Source organism: Lepus europaeus, chromosome 4 (assembly GCF_033115175.1).
Source record: "Lepus europaeus isolate LE1 chromosome 4, mLepTim1.pri, whole genome shotgun sequence".
Taxonomy (NCBI): domain Eukaryota; kingdom Metazoa; phylum Chordata; class Mammalia; order Lagomorpha; family Leporidae; genus Lepus; species Lepus europaeus.
Genome location: NC_084830.1, coordinates 11915703 through 11942004, shown reverse-complemented (window position 1 = coordinate 11942004; position 26302 = coordinate 11915703). Strand labels below are relative to the sequence as shown.

At 39.9% G+C, this 26302-nt stretch overlaps 1 protein-coding gene across 1 annotated transcript in view; it reads right to left on the bottom strand.

The window, feature by feature from the left end:
- The window catches only part of ADCY8 (adenylate cyclase 8), a 252622-nt gene that overhangs the window by 61654 nt on the left and 164666 nt on the right, over positions 1-26302 (bottom strand). Inside the window, exons 8-9 of the mRNA XM_062189454.1 lie at positions 15077-15274; positions 2347-2447 (exon numbers count right to left, since the gene is read on the bottom strand). Coding sequence (XP_062045438.1) covers positions 2347-2447; positions 15077-15274 — 299 coding nt within the window. The remainder of the gene's footprint in view (positions 1-2346; positions 2448-15076; positions 15275-26302) is intronic.

The window sequence follows — 26302 nt, the reverse complement described above, 5'->3', positions numbered from 1 at the left end:
CTGTGCACTTGCTCCTCATGTGGGATCTCTGTCCTTAATGTGCTGTCCATTTTGATTTAATGCCATAACTAGTACTCAAACAGTATGTTTCACTTTGTGTTTCTATGTGGGTGAAAACTGTTGAAATCTTTATACTAAATTTATCTTCTGTATATAAAGAGAATTGAAAATGAATCTTGATGTGAATGGAAGGGGAGAGGGAGCGGGAGAGGGGAGGGTTGTGGGTGGGAGGGAAGTTATGGGAGGGGGAAGCCATTGTAATCCATAAGCTGCACACTGGAAATTTATATTCATTAAATAAAAGTTAAAAATAAAATAAAATTTAAAAAATATGCAAAAAAAATCAAATTTAAATTCCCTTTTAAATCTTGAACAAAACTAAATTCTCTCTCCCTTTATTTTCCTTGCAACTTATTTATTGAAGAATATGTGCTTTTACCTACTAGCATTTGCCGCTGACTGGATTTCACTGGGGTCACTCATTCAATACCCTCTGTGCTCTGTAATTCCTGCCAAACGGGATCTGGACTCAAAGGCCTGATCAGACGTGGGCTTAATCCCTCTCATGTTCTTCCATCAGGAGCTATGGTTGTCTCTCCATTTTGTGCTGAAGTTCCTTTGATCCGCTTCCTAGATCCATTAATTCTTGGTGAGGGGGATTTGGCATATGGTGACATTTTAGCTATGAAATTTCTTTAAAAATTATTGACCTGGATACTTTTATGATTTTTCTTTTTAAGGTAAAGTTCATATGGGAGACAGAAAAAAAAATACTTGCTTCACCTGTTCACTAATCTCCAAGATAATGTAATCAGTTTCTTATCATTCACCCCAAATTATCGACTTTAAAAACTATCACTATAAACTCACAACATTTGCTGGGTTTTGGTTGAATGTTTGAATAATTATCTACAGTGAAGTTCAATCAAAGTTCAGTCAAAGTCAAAGTTCATCTTTGGACAATGAAGAATGTTCATCTTTGGACAGATCTTTAATATGGCTTCTGAGTCCTTTTCATGGTTCCTTGCATTTTTGTAGGACACACTTTCCACTTTGCCAGTGATGTTTCCTAAATGAGACTTGTCTTTCACTCTTATTCCTTCATTCTACTCAACTCAAAATGATGGCTTTTCTGCAAATAGTTCCTTGAACAATCCAGTTGGAGTGAATCACTGATTGTGATACAAAGCAGTTAAGTTGTCAAAAGCGAAGACTTTGGCCCTGGGTCCAAATTCCAGCTCACATGTTTTATAGAGGTGTGACCTGGGATAAATCTTCATCCACCAAATAGGTATTAGAAATGCTGCCTCTCGTACTGGTTATCTTTGAGGCTTTACTGAGAAAATCCATGCAAAAGATTTAGCATTTTCCTGGCATATAGTAAATCCTTGGTAATTGCGAGCCATTGTTAATGTCTCCATCTCCTTCTAAATTATATCTCACAGGCTACAGATCTCCTTTTGCAAAATTACATGATGCTCAGGGGCTAGCATGTAATAGATATTTGTCTGTGATAAATACTTTTGTCTATAATACATATTTTAAAAATTAATTATTTTTAACCACATGAGAGAAAACTCATGATAAGTTTGGGAAGAAAGCAATTTAACCCAGAAAGCAATCAGGAACCAGCTTGCAAGACAAGAAATAGGAAAAGGGAGGGTTATTGGACTAATCCAGATTTAGGGTCAATTTCTGGGCTTGACACCTAAAACTTGTGTGATACAAGCATGTGTCTAACAAGCATGATGAACTTAGGCTCTAGGGTTAGGTTTCCTGGGCTTGAGTCCAGGCTGCAATATGATTCAACTGAGAATTTGGGCAACTGAATTCACTATTCTGAGCTCCAGTCTTCTACTCTTCAATGTGGATATAACCATTGTGCCTAGGGTTGCCATGAGGATTCATGTGTAATTGTATGTAAAATATTTGGAACAGTACACATACAGATTATTACACATACACTATTATTGAAGTGCCAGTTTTGCTGACCCAAGAAGCAATGATATTGTATGTGTGAATCACTCACATTAACAAATGAACGAATAAATGGCTGTAACAGTTTCCTTGTTCATGAATGCTACGTCCAGCGAGAGTGGGGCCTATTCTGATTTTTGTGGCATTTTTATTTTGACTGGGGAAAGACTCTTGCCTTGGCAGAATAATAAGATTATTATTCAGGGTAAGATAATCAGAATAGACACTGCAGTTGTCAAACATTTTGATGTGAATTGTGTATCTTGTCATTTTAAATTCTGATCCCTTGAAAAGGTCAAGTGGCTGGCTCCAGGTGCGCAACACCATCTCTAAGACATTGACCGGATAACTTAGTCCTTTTATACTTACCTTGAAGAAGGAAGCAAACTTTGTATTGTTGTGATAAATAGAAGAACAATAAATGCACAGACTAAGTTTGACTTGAATACTTCATCCCTCATTTGAGAATACTGTAAATAAAAAGAGAGAGAGAGAGAAAATGAATTGCAACATAGTTGAGTTTTAGAAGAGTTAAGTTTGAGGAGAGTTTGGGGTTGGGGGAAACAGTAAGAAGAAACAAAGCAGTTAAATCTTAAAACAGATAAACAAACAAGAATCCATATCTTATAATCTTTATGGAACGTTATCTCCGACTCTCTGCCAGCCTTTCATTGTGATACGATCTCATTCAAAATGAAGATGGTATGGGAGGGGAACTTTGCACGAGCTTATCCAGTTTTTTGCCTCTCTTTGAACTAATATCATTTTAACAGAACAGTAGAAAACACATCCACAGTAACTTTTTTCAGAAGTAAATGTAAGTCAAGCTCAGGATTTTGCTTTCTTTCTCAGTTTGTTTAGGGATATGAAGAACTATTTGCCCAGGAGTCTTTCTGCCTCTTTTTTTTGGCAACTCATGACTAGAGCCTAGGGAGATTACTGACGCCATGAACAAGAGAGTCAAATTGTTAAGTCAGCAACAGGAGTCACTGTGTACTTACACCCCATGTGGGATCTGTCCTTAATGTGTTGTCTAATGTGAAGTGATGCTATAACTAGTAACGAAACAGTATTTTTAAATTTTGTGTTTCTGTGTGGGTACAAACTGATGAGGTCTTTACTAATTATATATTGAATTGATCTCCTGTATATAAAGAGAATTGGAAATGAAAAAAAAACAACCTGGTGTTAAATTGGAAATGGCATAGAAAATTAATTAATTTTAAAAAATATTATGTAGGATCTCTGTCTTTAATGTGCTGTACATTGTTATTTAATGCTATAATTAGTACTCCAATGGTAGTTTCTTCACTTTATGTTGCTAGATGGGCAAACTGTTGAAATCTTTACCTAATATATACTAAACTGATCTTCTGTATATAAAGAGAATTGAAAATGAATCTTTATGTGAATGGAAGGGGAAAGGGAGTGGGAAAGGGGAGGGTTGCGGGCGGGAGGGAAGTTATGGGAGGGGGGAAGCCATTGTAACCCATAAGCTGTTCTTTGGAAATTTATATTCATTAAATAAAAGTTTAATAAAAAAAAAGAAAGAAAATGAGTTCACAGAATCTTAGAATAGAAAGTAGCCTAAGAGATTTAAAAAATGTAGCCCTTTCATTTCACAGAGAAACCAAGACTGAGAGACCAATGTGTTTGATGCCCTTTGGTTGTCTGATAGAGGTGGCCCTGAGGAATAATAATAACTTTATTTCCATTACTTAGAGTACTTAGTAATTCCATTGCCCAGCTTAAAATCTCCTGGGAGGTCAGCACTGAATGTGAACTTCGCTTCTCCTGCCTTGTCTCCTGAACCATCTTGGACTTTTTAAGCTGAGGATTAATTTTTCAGAAGGAAGGAAGGATTTTTTAAAAGAGTGAAAGATCTTAAAATTAACATAAATGAAACCTCTCATGTTACCTCACATACATCACATCATTGAAAATATACACAAAGTAGTACATTCAAAGGAAGAGACATGCCTAAATTCCTTCTAACAACCAATTGCACAAGATATAATTATTTTTTGCTGGCTGACTGATTAATTTCAAACTGGCTTCATAATATGGATTTGTTGATGGTATTTTTTCAAACAACAACAACAACCAATAACAATTATCTTGGGTGTACTTCATCCTTCCCCTTTTTATTGTCATCATCTTCATTTTTACCTTCTGTCACTGTCACTAATATCCTCATAGCCTCTTAGAGTTGTAGGGGACCATCACCTTCCCAATTCAGAGATCCTCTCTATAACATCCCTGTTGTCTACTCACAAGTATGTTGATAATCCTCAGCTGATCTTCTCTGCTTTGTCTAGGGAAGTGGGTTCTTTATAAGCTGGGCCATAACATGTTAAACACTCCTAGGTACTCCCAGTGCCTGAGCCAGCGACTTTACTCCTTTGTGAAGAGTCCTTTTCCATCACTGGCCGGTCCTCACTGTGAAAAGAGTTTTTCCTATAGATACTAAACCTGAGGCTCTGTGAACCTTTCCTGAATATTTCTTGTTGATGGCTTGAAAAAAGTCACAGAATCCTTATTTGCCCAGATTAAAGTTGCATATGGTTTCATGTTTTCCTTTTTCTTCAGATGGTAAGCTGTGTGAGGAGAAAGAAGGCTTGCTTTTCCTCCAAACCTGCAAGTCTTTTCCTGTAAACAAAGCCAATTTTTTGAACCTCACTTCTGTTTTTTTTTTCTGTCAAATGGGGACATTAGTACAAGTCACAGCTTTTGCAATACTAAAACATTTGATTATTTTCATGTATGAAATCCAGCGTCTAGCATAGTAACATTAAAGAAGAGCCCTATAGTTGTGAAGTTGCTGTCAATCAAATGTAAAATATAGGGTTTCAGAATGGCGTCCTTTATTATTTTGAAAATGTAAGGAAACAGGACTATGAAAAGAACATTCCTCACTAGCTCGGATTGATAGGGTACTGGGATTGAGTGGTGATTCATTTAACTTCCTCTTGACTTATGAAGGTCTGAAAATTCTGATTCATAGCGATATTAGATTAGTTGTTTGCTCCTGCCTGCCAAAGTTAGACCCTCCTTGTTTTGCATCTGTTCTGTCCTCACCTGACATGGACTAATCTATAGCTAGACTACCTGTATTTGAATGGCAATTCCAACACTTACCAGCTATGCAATCCTGAACAGATTTACTAAGTTTTCTATTTTTGTTTCCTTATCTAGGAAATGGGTACAATAATATGAATTATTCATACTATTTTTGGACTGACTAGAATAACAAGCTGCTTAAGAGTAGTCTGATATTACAGTAAAAATAAAATCACAAAACATATTAGCCAAGTGTCTAACATAGAAAAATGCAAAAAATATCCATGACCATGTAGTTCAAGTTTTATGGTCTCACCTTATACATCAAAATAAGAAATGGAATGGTTCAATAAGGTCTAAATGTCCCGAAGATAAAAATCTGTATTTATTCTCAATGTCTTATTCCAGAGTCTAGCATCCTAATCCATCAGAAATTTTATCCTTGTGCCTGGCTTTCTTTTCTTTGCCACTTGCCTTCTTGATCACCTTAATGTAATCATTGTAAATCTAATAGGAGTTGGTGGGAAGAGAAATAAAACATTTGGAAGTTTATGGTGCATTTTTCTTCAAATCTTTAAGCCTCCCTTTAACTCTGATTTTCTTGAAAGGGGACAGAGAAAACTGAGAAATTCTATCATAGATAAGAGCCAGATGTACTCCATTGGCTGAAAGATTATGTAGATTCCCATGTGTGGCAATTCCTTGTTTTTATGTGGCTGCTGATGGGGAAAACAAAGTCATGTTAAATTAAAGCTTTGGAAATATTCAGCACAGATCTTGGTTCATGGCAAGTGCTGTTTGTGATAGTTGTTGTCACACAAAAAATGGGCAAAATCTAGTAGCTGATTTCCACGTAAAAACTGAAGCTTATCTTTACTTTGGTCTGTTGTTGGGCCAAACTGGTTTTGCCTGCTGTCTCAAAACATTCATTCACACAACTGACTCCAGGATGCTTGAACTCGTCTGACTCCTCGTGGAAGTCGCAGCTTACACAGCTTATGAGTTCAGGCACGCATAATTCTCTTCCTTCTATCCTAAGAGAAATGGTGATTCATGTGTCTACTCATCACTTAACTGACTTCCACAGGGGCATGGTCGGCCATGGTGATTTGCACTTGTTTTAGCCTATTTTTATCAAAATTTTGGATTCTTCAAGGACAATGCTTTAGATCGCTTGGGTATATTGTATAGACATATGTGTATGTGCTTGTGTGTGCAGAGTGAAAGGGGGATAAAAGAAATGTTCATGATCTCAATTTTGCCATTTTTTTTTTGCCTCTAAGGTATTTGCCTCATGCATTGCTTCATAACCCCGCCAACACATGCTACTGGCTACATTATCAACCCATTCCTACAGACATGGGAAGCAGTCCTTTGAGGATGTTGCAGGATCTTTCATTGTTATAGTGACAGTCTGGGTTAGGTGACACAGTGAATTTGATTTGAATGCTAATTCTGCTGCCTTCTACAGGTGTGAGTCTTGGAAAACTGCTCACATTCTCTGAGTCTTCTTCACTTGCCAAATAGTAAAATGAATACCTTCAGGCCAGGATGTTGTAACAATTAAATCAAATATCTATATCTATATCTACATAATATTCATGATAAGTTGGCAAGTGATCAACAAATACCAATTTACTTGTGACATCCCTGCATCAGCCTATGAGGCACTTAATAAGGACACTTCAAAAAAAGTGCATGGAAAATTCAGTTAAAAGATAAGTTTATGGCCAGCGCCACGGCTCAATAGGCTAATCCTCCACCTGCGGTGCTGGCATACCGGGTTCTAGTCCCAGTCGGGGTGCCAGATTCTGTCCTGGTTGCCCCTCTTCCAGGCCAGCTCTCTGCTGTGGCCCGGGAGTGCAGAGGAGGATGGCCTAAGTGCTTGGGCCCTGCACCCCATGGGAGACCAGGAGAAGCACCTGGCTCCTGGCTTTGGGTCAGCGCGGTGTGCCAGCCGCAGCACACCGGCCGCAGCGGCCATTGGAGGGTGAACCAATGGCAAAGAAGACCTTTCTCTCTGTCTCTCTCTCTCCCTGTCCACTCTGCCTGTCAAAAAAAAAAAAAAAAAAAAAAAAAAAAGATAAGTTTATATTGGTGTACTTTTTTTTAAAATACACGAATATAAGGGGTCTTCAAACAGTTCATGGAAGATGAGTTTAATGAAATACCTATTCATGGATTCCAGCTTTTTGTATCAAAACAAAATTGTCTGTTAAAAGTTACTTATTTGGGGCTGGCGCTGTGGCTTAGTGGGTTAAGACTCCGCCTGTGGTGTTGGCATCCCATATTGGCTTAGTTCATGTTCCAGCTGCTCCTCTTCTGATCCAGCTCTCTGCTATGGCCTGAGAAAGCAGAAGATGTCCCAAGTGCTTAGGCCCCCGCACCTTTGTGGGAGACCCAGAAGAAGCTGCTGGCTCCTGGCTTCGGATCTGCCCAACTTCAGCAGTTGCAGCCATTTGTGGAGTGAACCAGCAGATTAAGATCTCTCTTTCTGTCTATCCCTCTCTCTGTCTGTAACTGTTTCTTAAGTTTCTTAAATAAATAAATAAAATTTTAAAAAATTTGTTTATTTGAGAGAGAGAGAGAGAGAGAGAGAATGCTATTATCTCCTGGTTCATTTCTCAAATGCTTGTCTGAACCAGGCCAAAGCTGGGAGCCAGGAACAATCCAGATCTTTCTCATAGGTGACAGGGACTCAACCATTCGAGTTATCGCCATTGCTTCCCAGAGTTGCAATAACAGATAGTTATAAGCAGGAACTGAAGCCAGATATCAAACCCAGCTACTCTAATATGGGATGTGGGTATGCTAACCAGCATCTTTTTTTTTTAGATTTTTATTTACTTATTAGAGAGATAGAGTTTCAGACAGTGAGAAGGAGAGACAGAGAGAAAGGTCTTCTATCCTCTGGTTCACTTCCCTAGATGGCTGCAATGGCCAGAGCTGCGCTGATCTGAAACTAGGAGCCAGGAGCCTCCTCCAGGTCTCCCACGTGGGTGCAGGGGCTCAAGCATGTGGGCCATCTTCTACTTCTTTCCCAGGCCATAGCAGAGAACTGGACTGGAAGAGAGGCAGCCAGAACTAGAACCGGCATCCGATGCCGCAGGTGGAGGATTAACCTACTGTGCCACAGTGCTGACCCCAATCAGCATCTTAAAAACTAAACTAAATGCCTGCTCTCTAAACTCATCTTTTCCTATGAACTTTTGCAGTCCCCTAGTATTAACTGTATGTTGTCTGCATAACACCCTTGTGAAATAGCCATGAATATTCCAATTTTTAGGAAAGGAAGTTCAATGATTAGCCCAAGATATAGCTGAAGTGTAGGTTCCTAGGGTGTGATGGACATTGCTTTTTATCTCCCTACAGCACACAGTATCTGATGCCTGGTGGAGTGTATACAAATGGAGAACAAACCAAATAGAGTGAAGGTTCTGAACTGGTCACATGGACTTCCTAGGAATCATAAGCATGGAAGGAAGGACAATTCTTGCCAGATCATAGTGAAACTTCCATGTGAAATGATGTAAACCCTTGGCTGGCTTGTTCTCATTGCAGAAGGCACAGTCTTCAAGGATGATCAAGCACTAAATGTCCTAAAAGAGAAAGACTATCTTTCACATCTCATTTGGAAGATGGTAATAATAGGGAATTTAATAATCAAATCATTCAATAAAAGACAATCAAGTAATGGTTACATATTTGAACACATCTGAGGGGCCAAGGTGATCACTGCGTATGCTCCAATTGTTCAGAGACCTGGATGAGAACAATCCTCCTGATAGGCTATCAGTTTGTCCTTGGTTAGCATTATGAAGGTTGGGAATCTGGTCATGTTAAGATTGACCCTCTCAGCTCTAGAAGAAGTGTGAGATTTATTTTTAAGTGAGTATTTAGCCTCACAAGGTAAATAGCATAAGATTTATCAGGACGAGGGAAAAGAAAATCTAGTGCATTTATTCAAACTTCTACTACATGACTATACTGTCATGAAAATTTTCATACTAACCTCTAGGGACAGATGATTATCATCATGTCAGTGAGTCAAGGACCCCATCTTGTGTGACCAATCAGCAATGGCAGGAATCTACCCAGCAATCAAGTCTATGTTTTTTCTTCTTTTAACAAATGCTAAACACTTTTAAGTTAAATGAGGATTTTGCTTGTGCATGGCCATGTCTGGTTGAATGACAAAATGATATTGACTTGTTTGTACCTACTAATGGCCAGATAACTGATAAATGGTCCTCTGTGCCCACTTCAGCTCCAAAGTGAGATTTGAACAAAGGTCTGTTTGATCTCAGAGTCTGTGCTTCCGGGTCCATTGCGAGCCATATAGAGACATGCCCTCTAACCCTACAGGAGGCCACACTGGTCTTCACTTTGGACCTTCTGATGTGAGCTGATCTTTGATGGCAGGGAACCAGCAGAAGGTTTTAGTCTTCGCTCTTGAAATTTCACTGAAAAAGAGTCAGATCCAAACTGGTTTGTGTCTTTCGGTTCTTAGATTTTGCAGAAAATATCCTGAGACCAGGCGGTATCACCCAATTATCTTCTTGACCTGAGTCTGGATGTGAGGTAGGTGATCTTCCCAAGTACACTCAGCCATGAACAGAGAAAGATGACTGACATTTCACAGTGAGAGAATCTCAAAACAGTGTTTTTCAAAATGTACATCTGCCTTCAAAAATCAGAAAGTTGGGGGCAGAGTACCTGCATTTGAGTACAGGTACCTGCATTTGAAACAAGCTCCTCACTGATTCTCGAGCTTGAGAACTATTAATCGAGGGCAAAGAGGAATTTATTGCATAAATTTGTCACAAGGACGAAAGGGGATTTCTGTTGAAAAAAGATTTTCAGAATTATACAGAAAGATATCAGCATTGGAAGAAGGAAGGACATTTAAATTTCATCGATATCATTTGATTGAACACTTAACCTACTCAAATACCCACATGTAAAACATAAGCACCTGATAAATTTTGAAGCATATGTATCAGACGTCCTAATCTTTATTCACGATGAGTAAGCCACCTCATTCTAAGGTGGCGACATTGTTTTTGGAACAGAAAGCTTAATGAGCTCATTCCAAATAAATGTTCCAATGCTATCAAGTTCTTTTAAGGCAGCAAAGGTTTGGGATTGGTTTCTCTGGTCTGGACACATGTATAAATAATTGTAATTAATTTCCTTCATCATCCTATGCCTCATTCAGAGTCTTGTCCCAGAAAAGAAATGAGAACTGGAGACTGAGAAACATCATCTTCTTGTAAGTGCTCTGAAAATGGGAAGGTTCAAAGAAAATGAGTCTACAAAAGGCTACATTCCTCACTGTATAAAGAAGCTCACAAATCAGTAAGACAAAGATGAACGTCATAAGTGTGCAAATCCCAAAAGGAGAAATATGATCAAGACACATACAAAAGACCGTCAACCTCAATCAGAATTAAAAAAAAAAATAGGGAGATATTGCTTGCTTCCTATCAAACTGACAATTTTAAAAACATATGAAGTTTCAGATGTGTCTCAAGCATTTTAAAATATGCATTATCTTGACCTACTTTTTGGATTTTACCCTAAGGAGATAAATGAGTCTGCATGGATGATTTAACTATGACAATGACCATTGCAGCAGAGTTGGTAAGTTATAATAGTGAAAAGCTGAAAAAAACAAAAAATGATTAAAATGTACAATGCAGTAGTGTACAATTTCTAAAATTATTTTGTAATTAAATACTTAATAGTATGGGAAAAGGATATTAGCACTATATTGCAAAGTACTATTTGACAAAATGATCCTTTTTATAAAAATTGCATAGATAAGTATATGGAGACTCACTGGTGTGAAAATAGCATGACAGATGCCAATATATTCACAGTGCTTATCCTGGTATGAAAGATCAGAAGAAATTTCATTTTATGTTTGTTGCCTGATATGTGTTGTATAAACTTTTTTAGTGAAAATTCATCTCTTTTTTTATAAACCAAAGATCCAATATGATTAAAAATATGTAAAATGTTGTTTTCTGTCTCTTTACCCTAGTTCTAGCCTTTGCTTGCTTGTGAGATTTGTAAATTCCCTTGGGAAATAGCCTGACAAAAGATGGGCAGAAGATTGCTCCGTGACATTTGGCAGGGGCTGAAAGGGACTCTGGTGAATGGATGAGGTCCCCTGGCTGTGTCCAGGGTTCTGCTCAGAGTCCTCATAAAGCTACAGGGGAGGGGGCATGTTGAAAGGCACCCCAGGCCGGCTGAGATCCAATCCTTGGGTGCAATTAGATCTACACTGGGGACTCTAGAGAATGGAATGAGGTGCTGTTAACAATGACATTGGGAAAATAGAAGTAAACCAGGATTGCCCCAGACCATCATGATCACAGGGGATTTGTAGATTCATAGCTCCTGTTGCTGACAGGTGAGGTACTGTCCAACTTTCTTATTCACAGAAACCAAGGACAAGAGGAGGGAAAATGTTTCATCCAAACTTAGCTAAGCCACATGCGTCATGAGCATACTTTTTCGGAAGCTTGACTCAAAACAACCATGGGGGAGGTGGGCTGGTGAGCCACCTTGCAATTCAATGGCAGGGAATCAGCAGAAGGTTACAGTCTTCTCTCCTCAAACTCCACTGAAAAAAAGGTTAGATCCGAACTGGCCTGTGTCTTTTGGTTCTTAGAATTTGCAGAAAATATCCCAAGACCAGGCATTATCACCCAATTATCTTCTTAACCTGAGTCTGGATTCAATTTCTTATTTACTCAAGAAGAAATTATGTAGCACTATATACTGATATACCAATTCTCACAGGCCTTAAACAAGAAATGTGTGAATATTTATATACATTCCAATGGAGCTTTTTTTTAATGTATTTTTTGTTTGCTTTATAATTCACTCATAAAAGGAAAGAGGTAAGAGAGTTCTCTCATTTATGTATCTTGTTATTGTTCAAACGGCATGAAGCCGTTTCTTCTCTATAAAATTTGCAAGGTATAATCATTGCTTGCATTTTCATTTTTCCTTTCAGAAAAGGTTTTATGGTCCAAACTGGCTCGTAAGAAATAGGGTATGGTAGGAGGAAGAGAAGAGGCTTTAGATCTAAATACTGTATATATTTTAGAAATTCTAAGATGCGTATTTTAAGTTTGAAATGTAAACTTCTTGGTAAAAAGCACATCTTCACTCTCTGAATACAGAATGTACTTGTTTATCAGTGGTAGCCTAACATCTTCAGCTGTTTCTAGGGCCCTTTGCCATTGCTTCTGATGGTCACCAGGTGGCAATACCACCCCAGTTCCACTTTAAATGTAATTGCCTGAGGCTTTATTTAGACCACATTTAGGGTGGGAATTCAGGCGGCAAAGCTCTGCAGATTTCATCTGGGAGTTTTAATTTTGGGAGAGCTATTTTCTTTTATCTAATCAATACCATAGTAGTATAGGTATGTTGATTTCCTCACTACTCTTGTCTATTGTATGTTATTTTTTTTTCTGTTCCTCTTTACTTCAAGGGTGTAAATTCAGCTTATTGTGTGTGTGCCTGTGGGTGAACGTGTGTATGTGTGTGTCTGTGTGTGGGGGTGGTGGTGAATGAGTGTGTTTCCCCTTAGACTTCCAATATTGGGAGATGTTTTCTTTCTGAGTACGGCATAGAAAATAGAGTATCTTGTAGTTGAAGGCATCATATAGTCAATGAAAGAGAGTGGTTGATTTTGATATCTATGACCTCTGCTTTACATCTTGGAGACTCAGTTTTCTCTATTGTAAATGGGATCTTAAGACTGAGGGTGCAACCAAGTGATCTATGTAACACTAGGTACAGAACAGCTACACAGAAATACTATTCATGAACTCTGGGGTCCTGTGCCTTTGAAAACATTGTTTTTGTTTTGCTAATTCTCTGGAAACTTCTCCCACTTAATCTCCTCCAAACCCCTTCCTTGTGCATCTTGCTTCATCCAAAGTTCAAAAAACAGAGAATGAACATAGCATAAGATTATCTTCTTCAAACAAGAGGCTGGGAGAGCAAGTCCTAGGGACCCCAGACAATAGCACTGGCTTCCGTGTCACAGCGGGCTCAGGTCCTGGTCCCTCTACTGACAGCTTGACTTCATAATTATTTCTCCATGTCTTCTTTCATCAAGGGTAAGGTGAGAGTCATAATAATATCTACTTTGTACTGTAGTTGCCTCTTAAATTGTACAGAAAGCTTACAAATAGTGCCTGGGTTTTGGTAAATACTAGATGAGTGCTACTTATTACATGTTGTTTCTTGCAGTATCACAGTCCCTCAACAGGATCTTAGAGATCTCTCTGACACGAAAGGAGTGAACATTTTCTGATGTGTCCCATTGATTCACTACCAGGGAACTTATGCAATGTGAAGAACTGGCTTGGTAGTGCACGGCAAGACTGTCCACTGGCAAGAGCTCTATCCATATCCATTTTGGGTTCTGCTTTCTGACGCTCCTAGTCATGGAAATCAGGCTAAGATACCCTGGTCCTGCCCCTGGTCCATTCCTCCTGCAGTGCTGGGGGCTATACATAAGATTATACATAAGGGTATTCATAAAACCCACTAGAAACCAACTAGAGTTTGCAGGGGTTAGGTCATTAGTGAAGCAAGTATATCTTTTGGCAGGAATGAATAAAAGGGTTTTGTATAACTCGGGACACAGGTTTCTACACAGACTAATTGAGAAGATTCTTTGTAAAGCCACTCTGCTCATCATTCTAGCCCTTTCAACGTAGTAACCAGAAAAGAAAATGTATTTAATTTGGACCTAAAGCCCTTAGTTATATTATGAATAGGCAAAGTGCACCTGGTATTTCTGGGGGATTGAGTAAGGCAAAATGTTTCTTTTCCTTTTGTTTGGTTAGTACATAGACACAATACATTTCAAATTGGGAATTGCCAGTGAAGGTATTAATTTTGCAGTTTGCAATCTGTAGGTAGTTATCACAGAAACTCATTGGGAATAGTGCATGTGCACAGAAGTGTGAATTTCCCAAACCAAAGAAAGCAGAATCTCCCAGGCAGCTGAGCAAACTCACTCAAAAAATTGCTCACTGGAGCTTTACAGAGTATTGGATCAAACTCTGAAAATTTGCTTGCAAATTCCCTGCTGTTCTTGCCCGAGGCTCCGTCAGATGCCATGTCCTCCTGTGCTCAGTCAAGGAGGGTCTGTCAGCTTCCATCGGTGCAGAGGAGCAGCCCAGTTAGGCAGGGACAGCACCCTCTTTTCCCACTCCCTTTGCAGGGCAGAGCTGGAGGGGCCCAGGGCAAAGTCGTCATTGATAGATTGATGGCTGCCCGCTCTGAACAACTCCCGTAATCAAATCACTACCTGGGAGCTTTCCCCAATAACCGATGAGGGAGGCAGTTTCATTACCCTTGTTGTACAGAGAGGAACTCATGTTCAGAGAGCTTGCCTCACTTATCAAAGGTCACATGGCCACAGAAGTGGTAGAGGTGGAATTCAAACCTAACTAAATCCACAGTCCATCTTCTTTTTACTATGCTGAGATGGAGGAGAGGAGCAAAAGGAGGAGTGAGATAGCAGACAACTGGGAACATGGGGAAATAGATGTCTAAAATCTCAAAAAGACAGCATTCAGCGCTAGTGTTTACATCAAGTTATTGGGTGCCCTCACATATGAAAATGCAAGGCTTGTAACCAATGTGAATTCATCCAAAAACAAAGCCAAGGCCGAGTGTTGTTAATGCCACTTGGCTTAATAATCTCCAAGTGGAAGATAATCCTTTGATGCTCACTGAGTTAAGGGATCTGATACTTTAGCCATCTTTTCCTTAAGGAGCTAAACTGTAGCTTTTCATCTAACTTGCATCTCCTTTCATAACTGGCCTTCAGTCTACTCATGAGTTTCAAAGGGAAAAAGAAAAGACGGTGCCAAACTAAACCAAAGCAAAGCAAACGAATAACAGACAAAGAAACTGAAAACCACAGACCTTGGGTTCTTTCTCTAGTCCCACACACATTTACAACAATTTACTTAGAAAAAGAGCCACTCAGCTCTACCTTGTGCTCCAGGCTGGAGTCTTTAAACATCAGTGAGAATGGCTTGATATGCTCTCTTCTCAATTTATCGCCACTCCGCAAGTCGATGGTATGTTCTATTCTCTTGTTAATTTCCTCAGGCCCAGACTGGACATGCAAAGCTTGTGCAAGATGGTTTGGAAGCAGATTTATTGAATTTCTTGTTAGGGCAGCCAGAGTCTAGGGGGAAAGCACATGCAAACACAATAAACCTGCTAGTCCCCTTTGGATCAAAAAGAAATGAACTGTTTTTAGGTCATGTTGCATTGCAAACAGTAATAGCATTTCATGCAGTTGTATTCAGTGAAACCTACAGAAGCTGATTTGTTAGCATTTGGTTTAGAGAAACACAGCCTGGCAAAATACCACATCAATAGGGATACTTGCCTTTCCTCTATGTAGGTGCACTGAATTCCCTGGGTTGAGTTATTTGGAGAATCATTGGCTTAAGAAATGTTATCAAGGGCCTTTCTCCAACCAGGTATATTCCAGGTTTAAGAGAAAGAGAACTCCAAAATAACAGAAAGCAAATATATCTGAAAAACCCACAAAATGATCATCTCCACATTTTCATGTGGTTTTTGATTCCATGGTGGTGGAGAGACCTGGAGTCCCAAGGCTTGCATTTTTATTTTTAGCATTCCTAACAGCCAGAGAGCCAGATATGCCAGGATGTGCTCCTTCAACTTGATAAAGGCTGTTAAATTTTACACTTCACAAATATGCCCCCTCCAAGTAGACCATTATATATCTATATATTTATATAGATATATGTGTGTGATTTCCTTTTTGGCAAAAAATGCAAGCAGTCCCCGACTCCCAGATTTTCTCAGGGCTCAACAAAACAAAGTGGTGTAAGGTACAGCCATCAAGGTTAGCAGCTGGGTATGGGTACACAGATGCAGATATTGCATTGGCTTAGTGAAGACACACCAGCTTCAGACAAGAGAACTTGTCTTCTGGTGACTTGATCCACCAGTGACAAGATCCACTGGTTGGATCTAGCCAAATGCAATGGTCACTCAGAGCTCCAGTTTGACTGCTACTTTGACAGAGTGTGATTTGGACTTGAAGGGATGTGGTACAGGTGAGGGAAGCCCATTCCATCAGTCCAAGAGACTTTCTTGAGGGGAAGGATGGATGGGATGCATCCGTGGAGCTGAGAAGTGAACACTCTGCCTCTGTTCACATTCTTACAGCCTCTGCTATTTTTGGCTATGTTTAGAACACAGCTAGACTGAGATAAGTTGATGATGCCACCAAATGGCAGACTGTGGGAGGAGACAGACTACCAGAAAGATCCTCCTGTACAAGCCTTTGTATATCTACGAGCCTCCAAGAGACTTGCTCAAGAGCCTTCAGCTCACTTGCAGTTAAATCAGACCCATTGTTTCTAGGGCCAGAGTTGGCATGAGGGGCTTTGACCTCTGTGAAGCCATCCAGCCTATTCCATATAGATTCTGCCTATCGTGTTGTTGGATACTTCATGTTCATCTACATGGATGGCCTGAATTGGAGGTCTCTAAAGAATTCTGTAGCAGGGCTTCATCACCGGCAGGATTTACTGAAAACCCCTTATCCAGCCTGGACAAAGAATAAAACTGCTTGTGCTAAAAATGAGAAAGCAGATGTATGATCTTAGGGCACTGAAGCGTTAATTTCAGCTCTGGGTATTAAGGAGACCACTGCAGGTTAAAAAGATAGTTGTTTGCAGGGGGCAGATACAACAGATGGGAGGTAAGGAGAAGGATTGGGTTAGAGAGGGGGAAGCAGGGGCCAATGTTCCAGAAAATTCCGCAGCAGGAGACACAAGGCGCTAAAGGGCTTGAGCCCTGGGACTTAAATGCTGTTAGTGCAGCATCCCTGAACGCAAAGGAAATGACCTGTTCTACTGTTTTTTTGGGTAGAAATTCTTTCCACATAGCTTGGCAATTGACAAAACTCACATTTTTTATGTTGTAGAGGATATGGAAAGGAAACTCAAGCTACCTTTGTCGGGGATACATTCTGCCAGGATGCTCCCTGGACTGTACTTGGGACTGGCTTCTCAAAGTTGGAGATAAAATTTACTGAAATATCTAGGAATGTTCATAGTTAGGCATCTCTGACATTTCTGGTAATTTTAATTTGCTTATCCATTCTACCAGGTCCTCAAAGACCTTTGCATTTCACGGAGCAGGGGAGTTTCAGAAAATATGTTTGGGACTGATTCACCTAAATTATAGTGAAAGCAACTGCTGCGACAAGAGTTACAACTGCGCTGCTCTAATAAGAGCTTCTTTCATACAAGAGAAGGCTTTGCCCCCCTCAGCAAAAATGATGCAACCTCAGATTAACAGCCTCTTACATTTACTTTAATGAATTAACTCTCCACTTTGTCCCTACTTGGCTCCTATTGATACAGACTGGTCAAAGTGTCATCAGGGACAAATGCTGGTCTTTTGGGGACATTTGGAACTAGGAGTAGATGTTACCTCCTGGTTGCCTGTACTTTGTAACCCTTTTCCACTCAAAAAAGGATTCAGCTGCCACTGGAGGCACAGAGCAATGAAATATCCTTTCAGAGCTCCTTTATGTGGTTGATTCAAATGGAATAGAACTTTGGAAGCACCAGCTCTTTCTTTCACCACTACCACCACCAGTTAGAGGAACCAGCTAGGGAGGAAGCCTTTTTGTCAAAGTGCCAGTGATGTTGTAGTGGAAAATTCTTTTGTTGGCTAAGCAGTTATTTATATTTCTTACAATTATATCCCTAGTACTTTGTGCAGGTAGGCAATGCTCAGTGCTCTTTCCTCTGATCGTTTGTCCTGTCAATCTTATATGACAATTACACATGTGTACCTCCTCCCTTCAGAGCACACACTCACTCAAGAGATCAGCATCAATTCCGGAAGGCAACCAAATTGAAATCAGGAAGGGACATAGGGAAATGTACAGCCTCCATTAACCTTTAATGAACTGCATGCAACACATTCATGACTTCGGGGGCAACTATGGTTTGAGATTATCTGTGATACTCCTCTCTTTCCACGAGTAAAGACCACTAAGATTTGACCACATCTTCATCCTCAGTGGGATAATATTGCCAACACCAAAAATCCATGCACTGATGTCTTCAGTACGTCATTTGTCAAAAATATTGGGGAAATGTTACATGCCTAATTGGCCCATTTAGGATCATGCTGGAATGAGTGTTTTTTAATTATAATATTTTTCATTCTTTTCAAAAAGTCTTAACAGCCCCAGTGTGAACTAGATTGAAGTTGTGTTAAAAATAGCATAAACTTTAAAATACGGTTCCAATCTTAAATTGACCTCCAAACTGTTAGATGGTTCTTTTATACAAACAACTTAAGCATTTGACTACAGAATAGGAAAAACAGAAGGATGGAATGGAAAGAAATGGCAAATGCAATTAGATTAAATATAATGTATATAATTGAACACCTAAATCCAAATGTATGTTTCAATGTATGATTAAAGTATATACTATATACTATGTTTACACATAATAATAAATATATACATATTTATTTATTTTAGCCGGAATTTTTTAGATATTTGGGAGATAAGATTGAAGCAGCAATGTTATAAATAATTATTATATTTATTTTATAAATAGTGCTATAAATAATGCTGTAAACATTTATAATGTTGTCTGTTTACTTTAGATATTGTTCTACATGTTTGGGTGGTCAGATTAAGCAGTAGAAATGTCAAAGTTTGGGGCCAGCATTGAGGCACAGCAGGTTAAGTTTCTGCTTATGATGCTGGCATCCATTATCAGAGCTCTGGTTCTTGTCCTGGCTGCTCCTCTTCTGATCCAGCTACCTGCTAATGCACCTGGGAAAGCAGTGGAGGATGGCTCAAATACTTGAACTTCTTCCACCTGTGTGGAAGCCCTGGTATTCTTGGCTCCTGACTTTGGCCTGGCCAGCCCAGCAGCTGTTGTGCCATTTGAGGAGTGGATTGGTAGATGGAAGGTATCCTCTTTCTCTCTCTCTCTCTCTCTCTCTCTCTCTCTCTCTCTCTCTCTCTCTCCCTCTCCATGTCTTTCAAATAAATAAGTAAACTTTAAAAGTTTGTGGCTGCGGTAGCCTCCTGTGGCTGAGTGCCTAAATAATAAAGCATCATTGCCCCTGGATTCATCATGACTGGGACCTCTGTGTCCTCTTTGGATCTCTCAGAAATTATTTCCTCTTTCACAAGTGCTTAAGACAGAGCAAAGCCCAGTTGAGAGCCGAAGTCCCCTCTGAACCCAGGTTTCTGGTGATAGGGTCTCACTTGAATTTCTATAGGGGACTGGTGAGAGTTATAATCAGAGGTCTGTGTAACCCTTGGCAAACTTTGTTGGAATGGGGTAGGAGTGGCCATGGTTTCTCTTAAACCCATCAGTTGGTTTATTCTCAGAAGACTTTGGATTTGTGTTTGTCTATCTATGTACCCACGGAAGCCCTACTTTTTCTATAGGCTGCATTATTTCGTGGTGGCCACAGATTTTGGTATTCGTTAATGAGCTTGTCACAGTGAGTAAATTCTTTCTAATGAGATTTCAGGCTGAAGACTGACTCTCTAGAAACAACCAGTTTTTATGAGTCAAGAACCCTTTAGCTCTGTGAAACACAAACTGCCATCTCAAAACCCTGGATGCCTCCAACATCACTGTAAAACTAAAAATTGCTGACTCAGGGTCAGAGCTACAAGGTTCTGTTTCATTCCCAGGGCTTCCTAATCTACTTTCTTGAAACTGTGTTCCAGAAAAGGCAAGAATGACAGGATGCTTTCTTTGAAATTGGTTCTGTGGTTTAGGCCATGGGGATCTATTATTTGTTTATCCTTTTTCTGCTCACCAGTCTCCTTGGGAAAAGGACTTTGTCTCTTTTGTTTCTTTGCTCCCAGTGCTGGTGCCAATGTCTGATACTTTGGTGCCACTTAGTGATGAATTTATATTAAACTTCTTTTGGAACCTTACAGTTCACATTACTCAGATAAAAGCACTGACAAGTTCTGCACAAATGAGACATTTAAACTGAGTTTTTCAAACTTTTGTTAACAAAACCCCTCTTTTCTTGAACTTCCTTTATAAATTCTATGGAATGATAATTGGAAAACAATGCTGAAAACTTCTTCCTTGCTTCATTCACAACTCTCACCTCCTGGACCTCTTCCTGTTTTCTGAAAAAGATCTTTTTATCTCCCTCTCCCTGGCTGTCTTCTTTTTTTCTCCAGGCTAATGAGTAGGGTTTCTCCAATTGCTTCACAGGTGACCAAGAGTTTCTACACAGCTCACAATGTTTTCTTGTTTGTGGGTTCTCCTTGCACTACTGCACAGAGTATCTGGCCTGATGCAAATGACATTTGACCTTCAGCTGGAACTCAGACACCTGACACAATCTGACCTCTTAAATAACTGCTCAGTCCACCATACTTTTGCATTGGACCATGTAGTATCTAGGCACATGTCTTACTGCTACTGCTACTTTAACAACCAATGCAGACATTACTTCTCCAGGAAACTTGCTGAATCTCTACTTGTCCTTAGCACAGAAATTGCTGTGATTTTTTTTTTATAATTTCCTAACTTTATGTTTGTTTCCTTTAGACTATTATCTCTTGAAGGTCATGCACTATATTTTATGTATAACTTAGTCTCTAGCACCTGTTTTTATCCACCCTAGGTTCTTAACAAATATGTGTGGAATCAATAGGTGAGTGGATGGATGGAATGGTGAATGTTTCTATAAGAAAATTACTTCTAGGGCGCTGTTTCTGGTCTTTTGCTGCTATAATCTCTTTTTTAAAATTTTTCATCTTCTCTCCCATGTGGACTCCACATTCAGAAAGATTATTTTATCAAGCTATATTAAACAAAAAGTAGTTTATCTTCCTACCACAAATCAAAATAGGTTGGAAAGCAGTGACCTCCAAACTTTTCTGTGGCCAGAACTTTGACTTCACTCTGAGTGCTTTTCATGAACCAACTTGCAAAGGGAAGTTAAATTCATTCATGCAAGGGCTTCAGCATTTCTAAGCTCCCTTATGAGGTGATGTGGCAGCCTTGACATTTAGCTATAGGTACTTGTGACTGAAGTCCCACAGTCTGGCCCAGCCCACTGCTGATTTGGGAAATACCAAGTGAGAAGGCCAAATCCAGCAAGTTTAAGGCATAGCAGTAGGATGTCCACCTCTTGTGTATGGACAAACTTTTGTGCTCAAATACTCTTTTAGGCTGGAGTCTGCACTCAGAAGTTGGAGAGCCAGCTGGCTTCTTCCACCAGTTTCAGAACCACCTTTCTTCAATCCAGGGGCAATATTTTCCCGTGCTAACTTGGAGGCCTCTGCAGATTAATTTGAAACTTGCTGCTCACAGGGTATAGGTTCTAGAAAAGGTAGAAATTTTATCTTTCAGTTATCATTCCACTTCCTATGCCCTACAAGCTATAGGAAACATACTAACCCTGAGCATGAGCAAACCAGCTGTACACACTAGAACTACTTTCCTCTCAAGTATTAAAATCCCAATCTGACCTCTAAAAGGGAAGATTCCTACTTACAACCGGTATTTTGGGTTATTTTTACTTTTGACAAATTATAATTGTATCTAATGATAGGATACACAGTGATGTTATATAAGTATATGATGTAGAATAGTTTAATCAAACACATTAACATTCTCATCACCTTCAAATTTATCATTTACACTTTTTGAGAAAACTCACTCTTTGGGAAAGCTTTGAAGTAACTAGTCCACAGTGGTTTGCATTCAGAGCCTCAGGGAGAAGCCTTGTGTTCCAAACAGGCCCTGTTTCCCCCCTCAAACCTGGGGATAAGGAGTAGAGATTTCCTTGGGTGTGAGATGTAAGAAGTAAGAAGGCAGTGAGTTGTATTTCTGAGATTGATTTTGGGAGCCTTTGGGAAAATATACACACATGACCTCCAGAACATTCCCAAGGGAACTGGTATTAAGTAAGACAGGTCAGTCAGATTGCTGCCACATTTTTATCCGTACTAAGAGAAAAGGGAATGTTGCATCTCAATGATCTGTTTGATGCTTTTGTAGCTAGGACTCTCAATTGCATTTTCATCATAATATGTCTTCCAAACAAAACAAAAGAGCGTTTGATGAGATGTTACTGTGGAAGGGGGTCTATGGATTCCCCCATGGGAAGAGGTGGAAATAAACTTCATAATGGTCTCACAGCTGCTACCCTAGGAAGCAAGATAATGAAGATCAGAATGTCCACTCTGCTGGCATCACAGTCCAGCCATTTCTAACAACCCAGTGGTAATATTCCAGCACCCTCTGCAGCCTGGCCTCACAATAATGAAGGTCAGATGGTACACTCGGCTGGAATAATACTCCCGACATTTCTAACTACCCTGCAGTAGGATTCTAGCACTTTCTGCAGCCTGGCTCCCAGCCCTGAACCACAACAAAATAATGTTGATCTGGGGTCCACTCCATTTGGACAATTACTGCTTCCCTCTTGAAGGCAGAGTGTAGAATAAGAATGCTGTTTGCTGTGGATTAAAAGATCTGTGAAATACTTTGATTGACCTTTGTGTCCTGAACTTTCAATAATCCCTTAATAATGAGGAGAATAAAACAATGACAAGCAGGCTGATCGCACACTACGCATTTAGTAATTGACTACTCATTTGAACTCTACACCTCTCTCTTAACCTTTCAACTGATATTGGTAAGCTGGACTATTAAAACATCATTTTGAGATTTTGGTCCCAGGATATTCAGGCAGGATATTCTCTGCCTGGTGGACTTTGCTTGGCACTAAATGGCTCACCTCTTGCTTCAGTTTATCCTACTGGTGTACTGTGTCTTTGGACATGACTCACTGATCCTGGTACTCTTTGAATGTGAGGTGGGAAGACGGTCAGCTGTGGCTGACCTTCCCACCCAACCACAATTCCAGAGGGCTGGGCAGAGCACTCAGGACAGGAAGACGCAGAGCCTTTAGGGATATCTCCTGCATCCTGGATTTTGTCCTTGATCCCTGGTCCGAGTACCCCAGCCAGTTGAACTCTGAGCAAGTTACATCACAAAGCTATTCTGTCTAGCCTGAGAAACTTGCCTAGCTCTGTTTAACTGGTCTGCTTATCAGCTAATCCTGGGTCCCTGATCTGATATTATTCTTTGAGTTCATCAGAAAGAAAGCTCTCATCTCAGATGGGGAAATATTATTGTGTCTGAGTCATCGCATATGTGGGCCATTTTTAATCAAAAAGAGTTGCTACATTTCTACATGTTCTACTGGAACATAACTTAACATATCCATTTATTCATGACTATTTTGAAGTATGTTGTTTGAAGTAAGTTGTTAAATAGAAGTCTTAATTTTTAAGATATTCTACCCATGGTTATGTGTTGAACAAATAGGCAAACCCCAGCACTGATTTCATCTCAGGGTAAGAAGCTGTATAAGGCTGGCGCCGTGGCTCAATAGGCTAATCCTCTGCCTTGTGGCACCGGCACTCCGGGTTTTAGTCCCGGTTGGGGCGCCGGATTCTGTCCTGGCTGCCTCTCTTCCAGGCCAGCTCTCTTCTGTGGCCTGGGAGTGCAGTGGAGGATGGCCCAAGTGCTTGGTCCCTGCACCCCATGGGAGACCAGGAAAAGCACCTGGCTCCTGCATTCGATCAGCGCGCTGCGCCTGCAGCAGTGCGCCGGCCGTGGCGGCCATTGGAGGGTGAACCAATGGCAAAGGAAGACCTTTCTCTCTGTCTCTCTCTCACTGTCCACTCTGCCTGTCAAAAAAAAAAAAAAAAAAAAAAAAAGAAGAAGCTGTATAAGTATGTGACTAGGGGATGATCTAGTGCTGGAGTAGGATGCCTGCTTTGCATGTGACTTGTGAGCTGGAGACAGAGAAGTCGTAACATTAATGGTTTGTTGCAAGGGTAGGGAATGTCCAATGTATAAAGCCCACAAAATCATTTGGTCTGGCCCTGCAAAAGCAGTTGGGACTCAAAATTTAATAAAACTACAGCAGATTAATTTTATGTTGATAATTTTGTATGGCCCTTGAATTATGTTATAAATATCCAGTTGGCCCTTGTCAAAGAAAGGTTTGTCACCTTGGCGGTTGCAGGGTTGATGTAAATAAAAGAGCCAAAATATGGAGATGTCTGGGCTGAAATTGTCAAAGGCTGTCTTGTCAATGCAGTGAACCCTGCCTCTCTTTCTTTTCCCCAGTTGTGATGGGGATAAACCAGGGAAAGAAGAAACCACCCATTGAGAGTCAAACTACATCTTTGGAACTTTTTTTTTTTTTTTTTATCTTACAGAGATATAGACAGTGGCTGCTATGGCTAGCTCCAAAGTCAGGAGCTAGGTGCTTCTTCCTGGTCTCCCATGCGGGTACAGGGGCCCAAGCACTTGGGCCATCCTCCACTGCCCTTCCTGGGCCACAGCAGAGAGCTAGACTGGAAGAGGAGCAACTGGGACTAGAGCCTGGTGCCCATATGGGACGCTGGCGCCACAGGCGGAGGATTAACCTAGTGAGCCACAGTGCTGGCCCCTTATACTTGCTTTTACATTAACGTTTCTCCCACATACTTTTGTATCAAAATGTTTAATTAGCTTAGCTTTTCTGTGTTGCTATTATTCTCAGTGTTTGCCTTTGAATATATCACCTAAGTGTGTTTGAGTACTCCCAAAATATGGGGTATTGAGTGATGATACCACACTTGATGTTTCCAAAGCCCTTACTATCTCATGATCTGAAGAGATCCTTCAGGGGAATGAAGATGATGTAAAAGTCACAGAATTGGAAGAGACACACTAAATTGAGCAGCTCACAATCTGGAATTCTTAACAATAGTTTGAGGATCTTTGGGATGTGAGAGGACGTTGCAAAAAGTCCTATAAATAATGTACACTTACCCAAGATAAGCCACTTTTGACCCTAGGTGAATTAAAAAGAAGTATATATAGAAATAGCCAAGATGAGCCCATGTACGGCAAAAAAAAGGTCAAGTGTTGTTGCTCATCTTGGAATTAAGTCACTTAGACTGGTAATAGTCTCTTATTTGTACAGAGCATTAGTTGTGGCAGTCATGGTGTGTGTACAGAATCACTTTATAAAGTGGGGCTACAATTCATTCAAAGCAAATGCAATTTTATTTGGAAACAAAACCCTTCCCAGAAATGAACTGCACTGAATCAAAGTAACAGAAGTTATTTTTGGTGTCAAAACAGAGAGGGATCAGACTGTGGCTCAGTGAAGAAATTCTACAATGACTGATGTTAGCCCAATCATTGACAAAGTAAAAACAGCATGTAACTAATATAAAATAAAGCATACATCTTTGTTTTCAAGTAAATAAGGAAATAAAGAAAAAATCCAGACTTTTGCTCCTTCTCTTCTTATGTATCTTCACTTATTTAAAATATCATGATTTACTTCTACACATTTAAAATACTATATGCACAGTTACCAGTTCCTGTTGATTATGCCATAGTTTTATGACTCTCCAAAAAACTAGTCAATCCCTGGTCAAAGAAGCATTTAGCTAGTTTGTTTAGAAAAGTTTCAAGCTATGGAGTAACCACAGGTTGCACCTTGTATGTTTGCGGACTTCAATGTCCATTTCCAGATCTGTAATACTATGTGAGCCACATACTCAACTCCTCCACCTTTATCTCTTCCACCTACTCTACCCCAGGAGCTGCAGGAAGGAGAGGGTAATGAGGCAACGTTAATGGATCAAATTGCCTGCTTAATCCACTCAACGCTGCCCAGAAGGCTTCAAATCTACTTGCCTCTCAGCACAGAATGAAAAACCAGACCCCCTCTAATGGCTGCGGAACTCAGCAGCCATCCTCAGAGCCAGGGCTGAGGAGAGACAGCCTAGGGAGCTTTCTGATCAGAAAAAGGCATGTTACAGGAAGAGTGCAGACTGACTTCGGGGAAATTTCTGAAGCCTCTATGTTGTGGACCCTAAGCCTGCAGATGTCCCATGCAATGAAAATCAAAACTTAATCTGATGTTAAAATCATTAAAAACAAATTACCTATGAAGAAAATTTTGCCTGTGAATTTCTGAATACTGAGACTAAATAATAACAATTAGGTATTTGGCAGCTTATACCAGAAGCAATAAACTCTGAATATATATATATATATATATATATATATATATATATATATATATGTACGTATATACATATATATATATATACATATATATTGTTTAA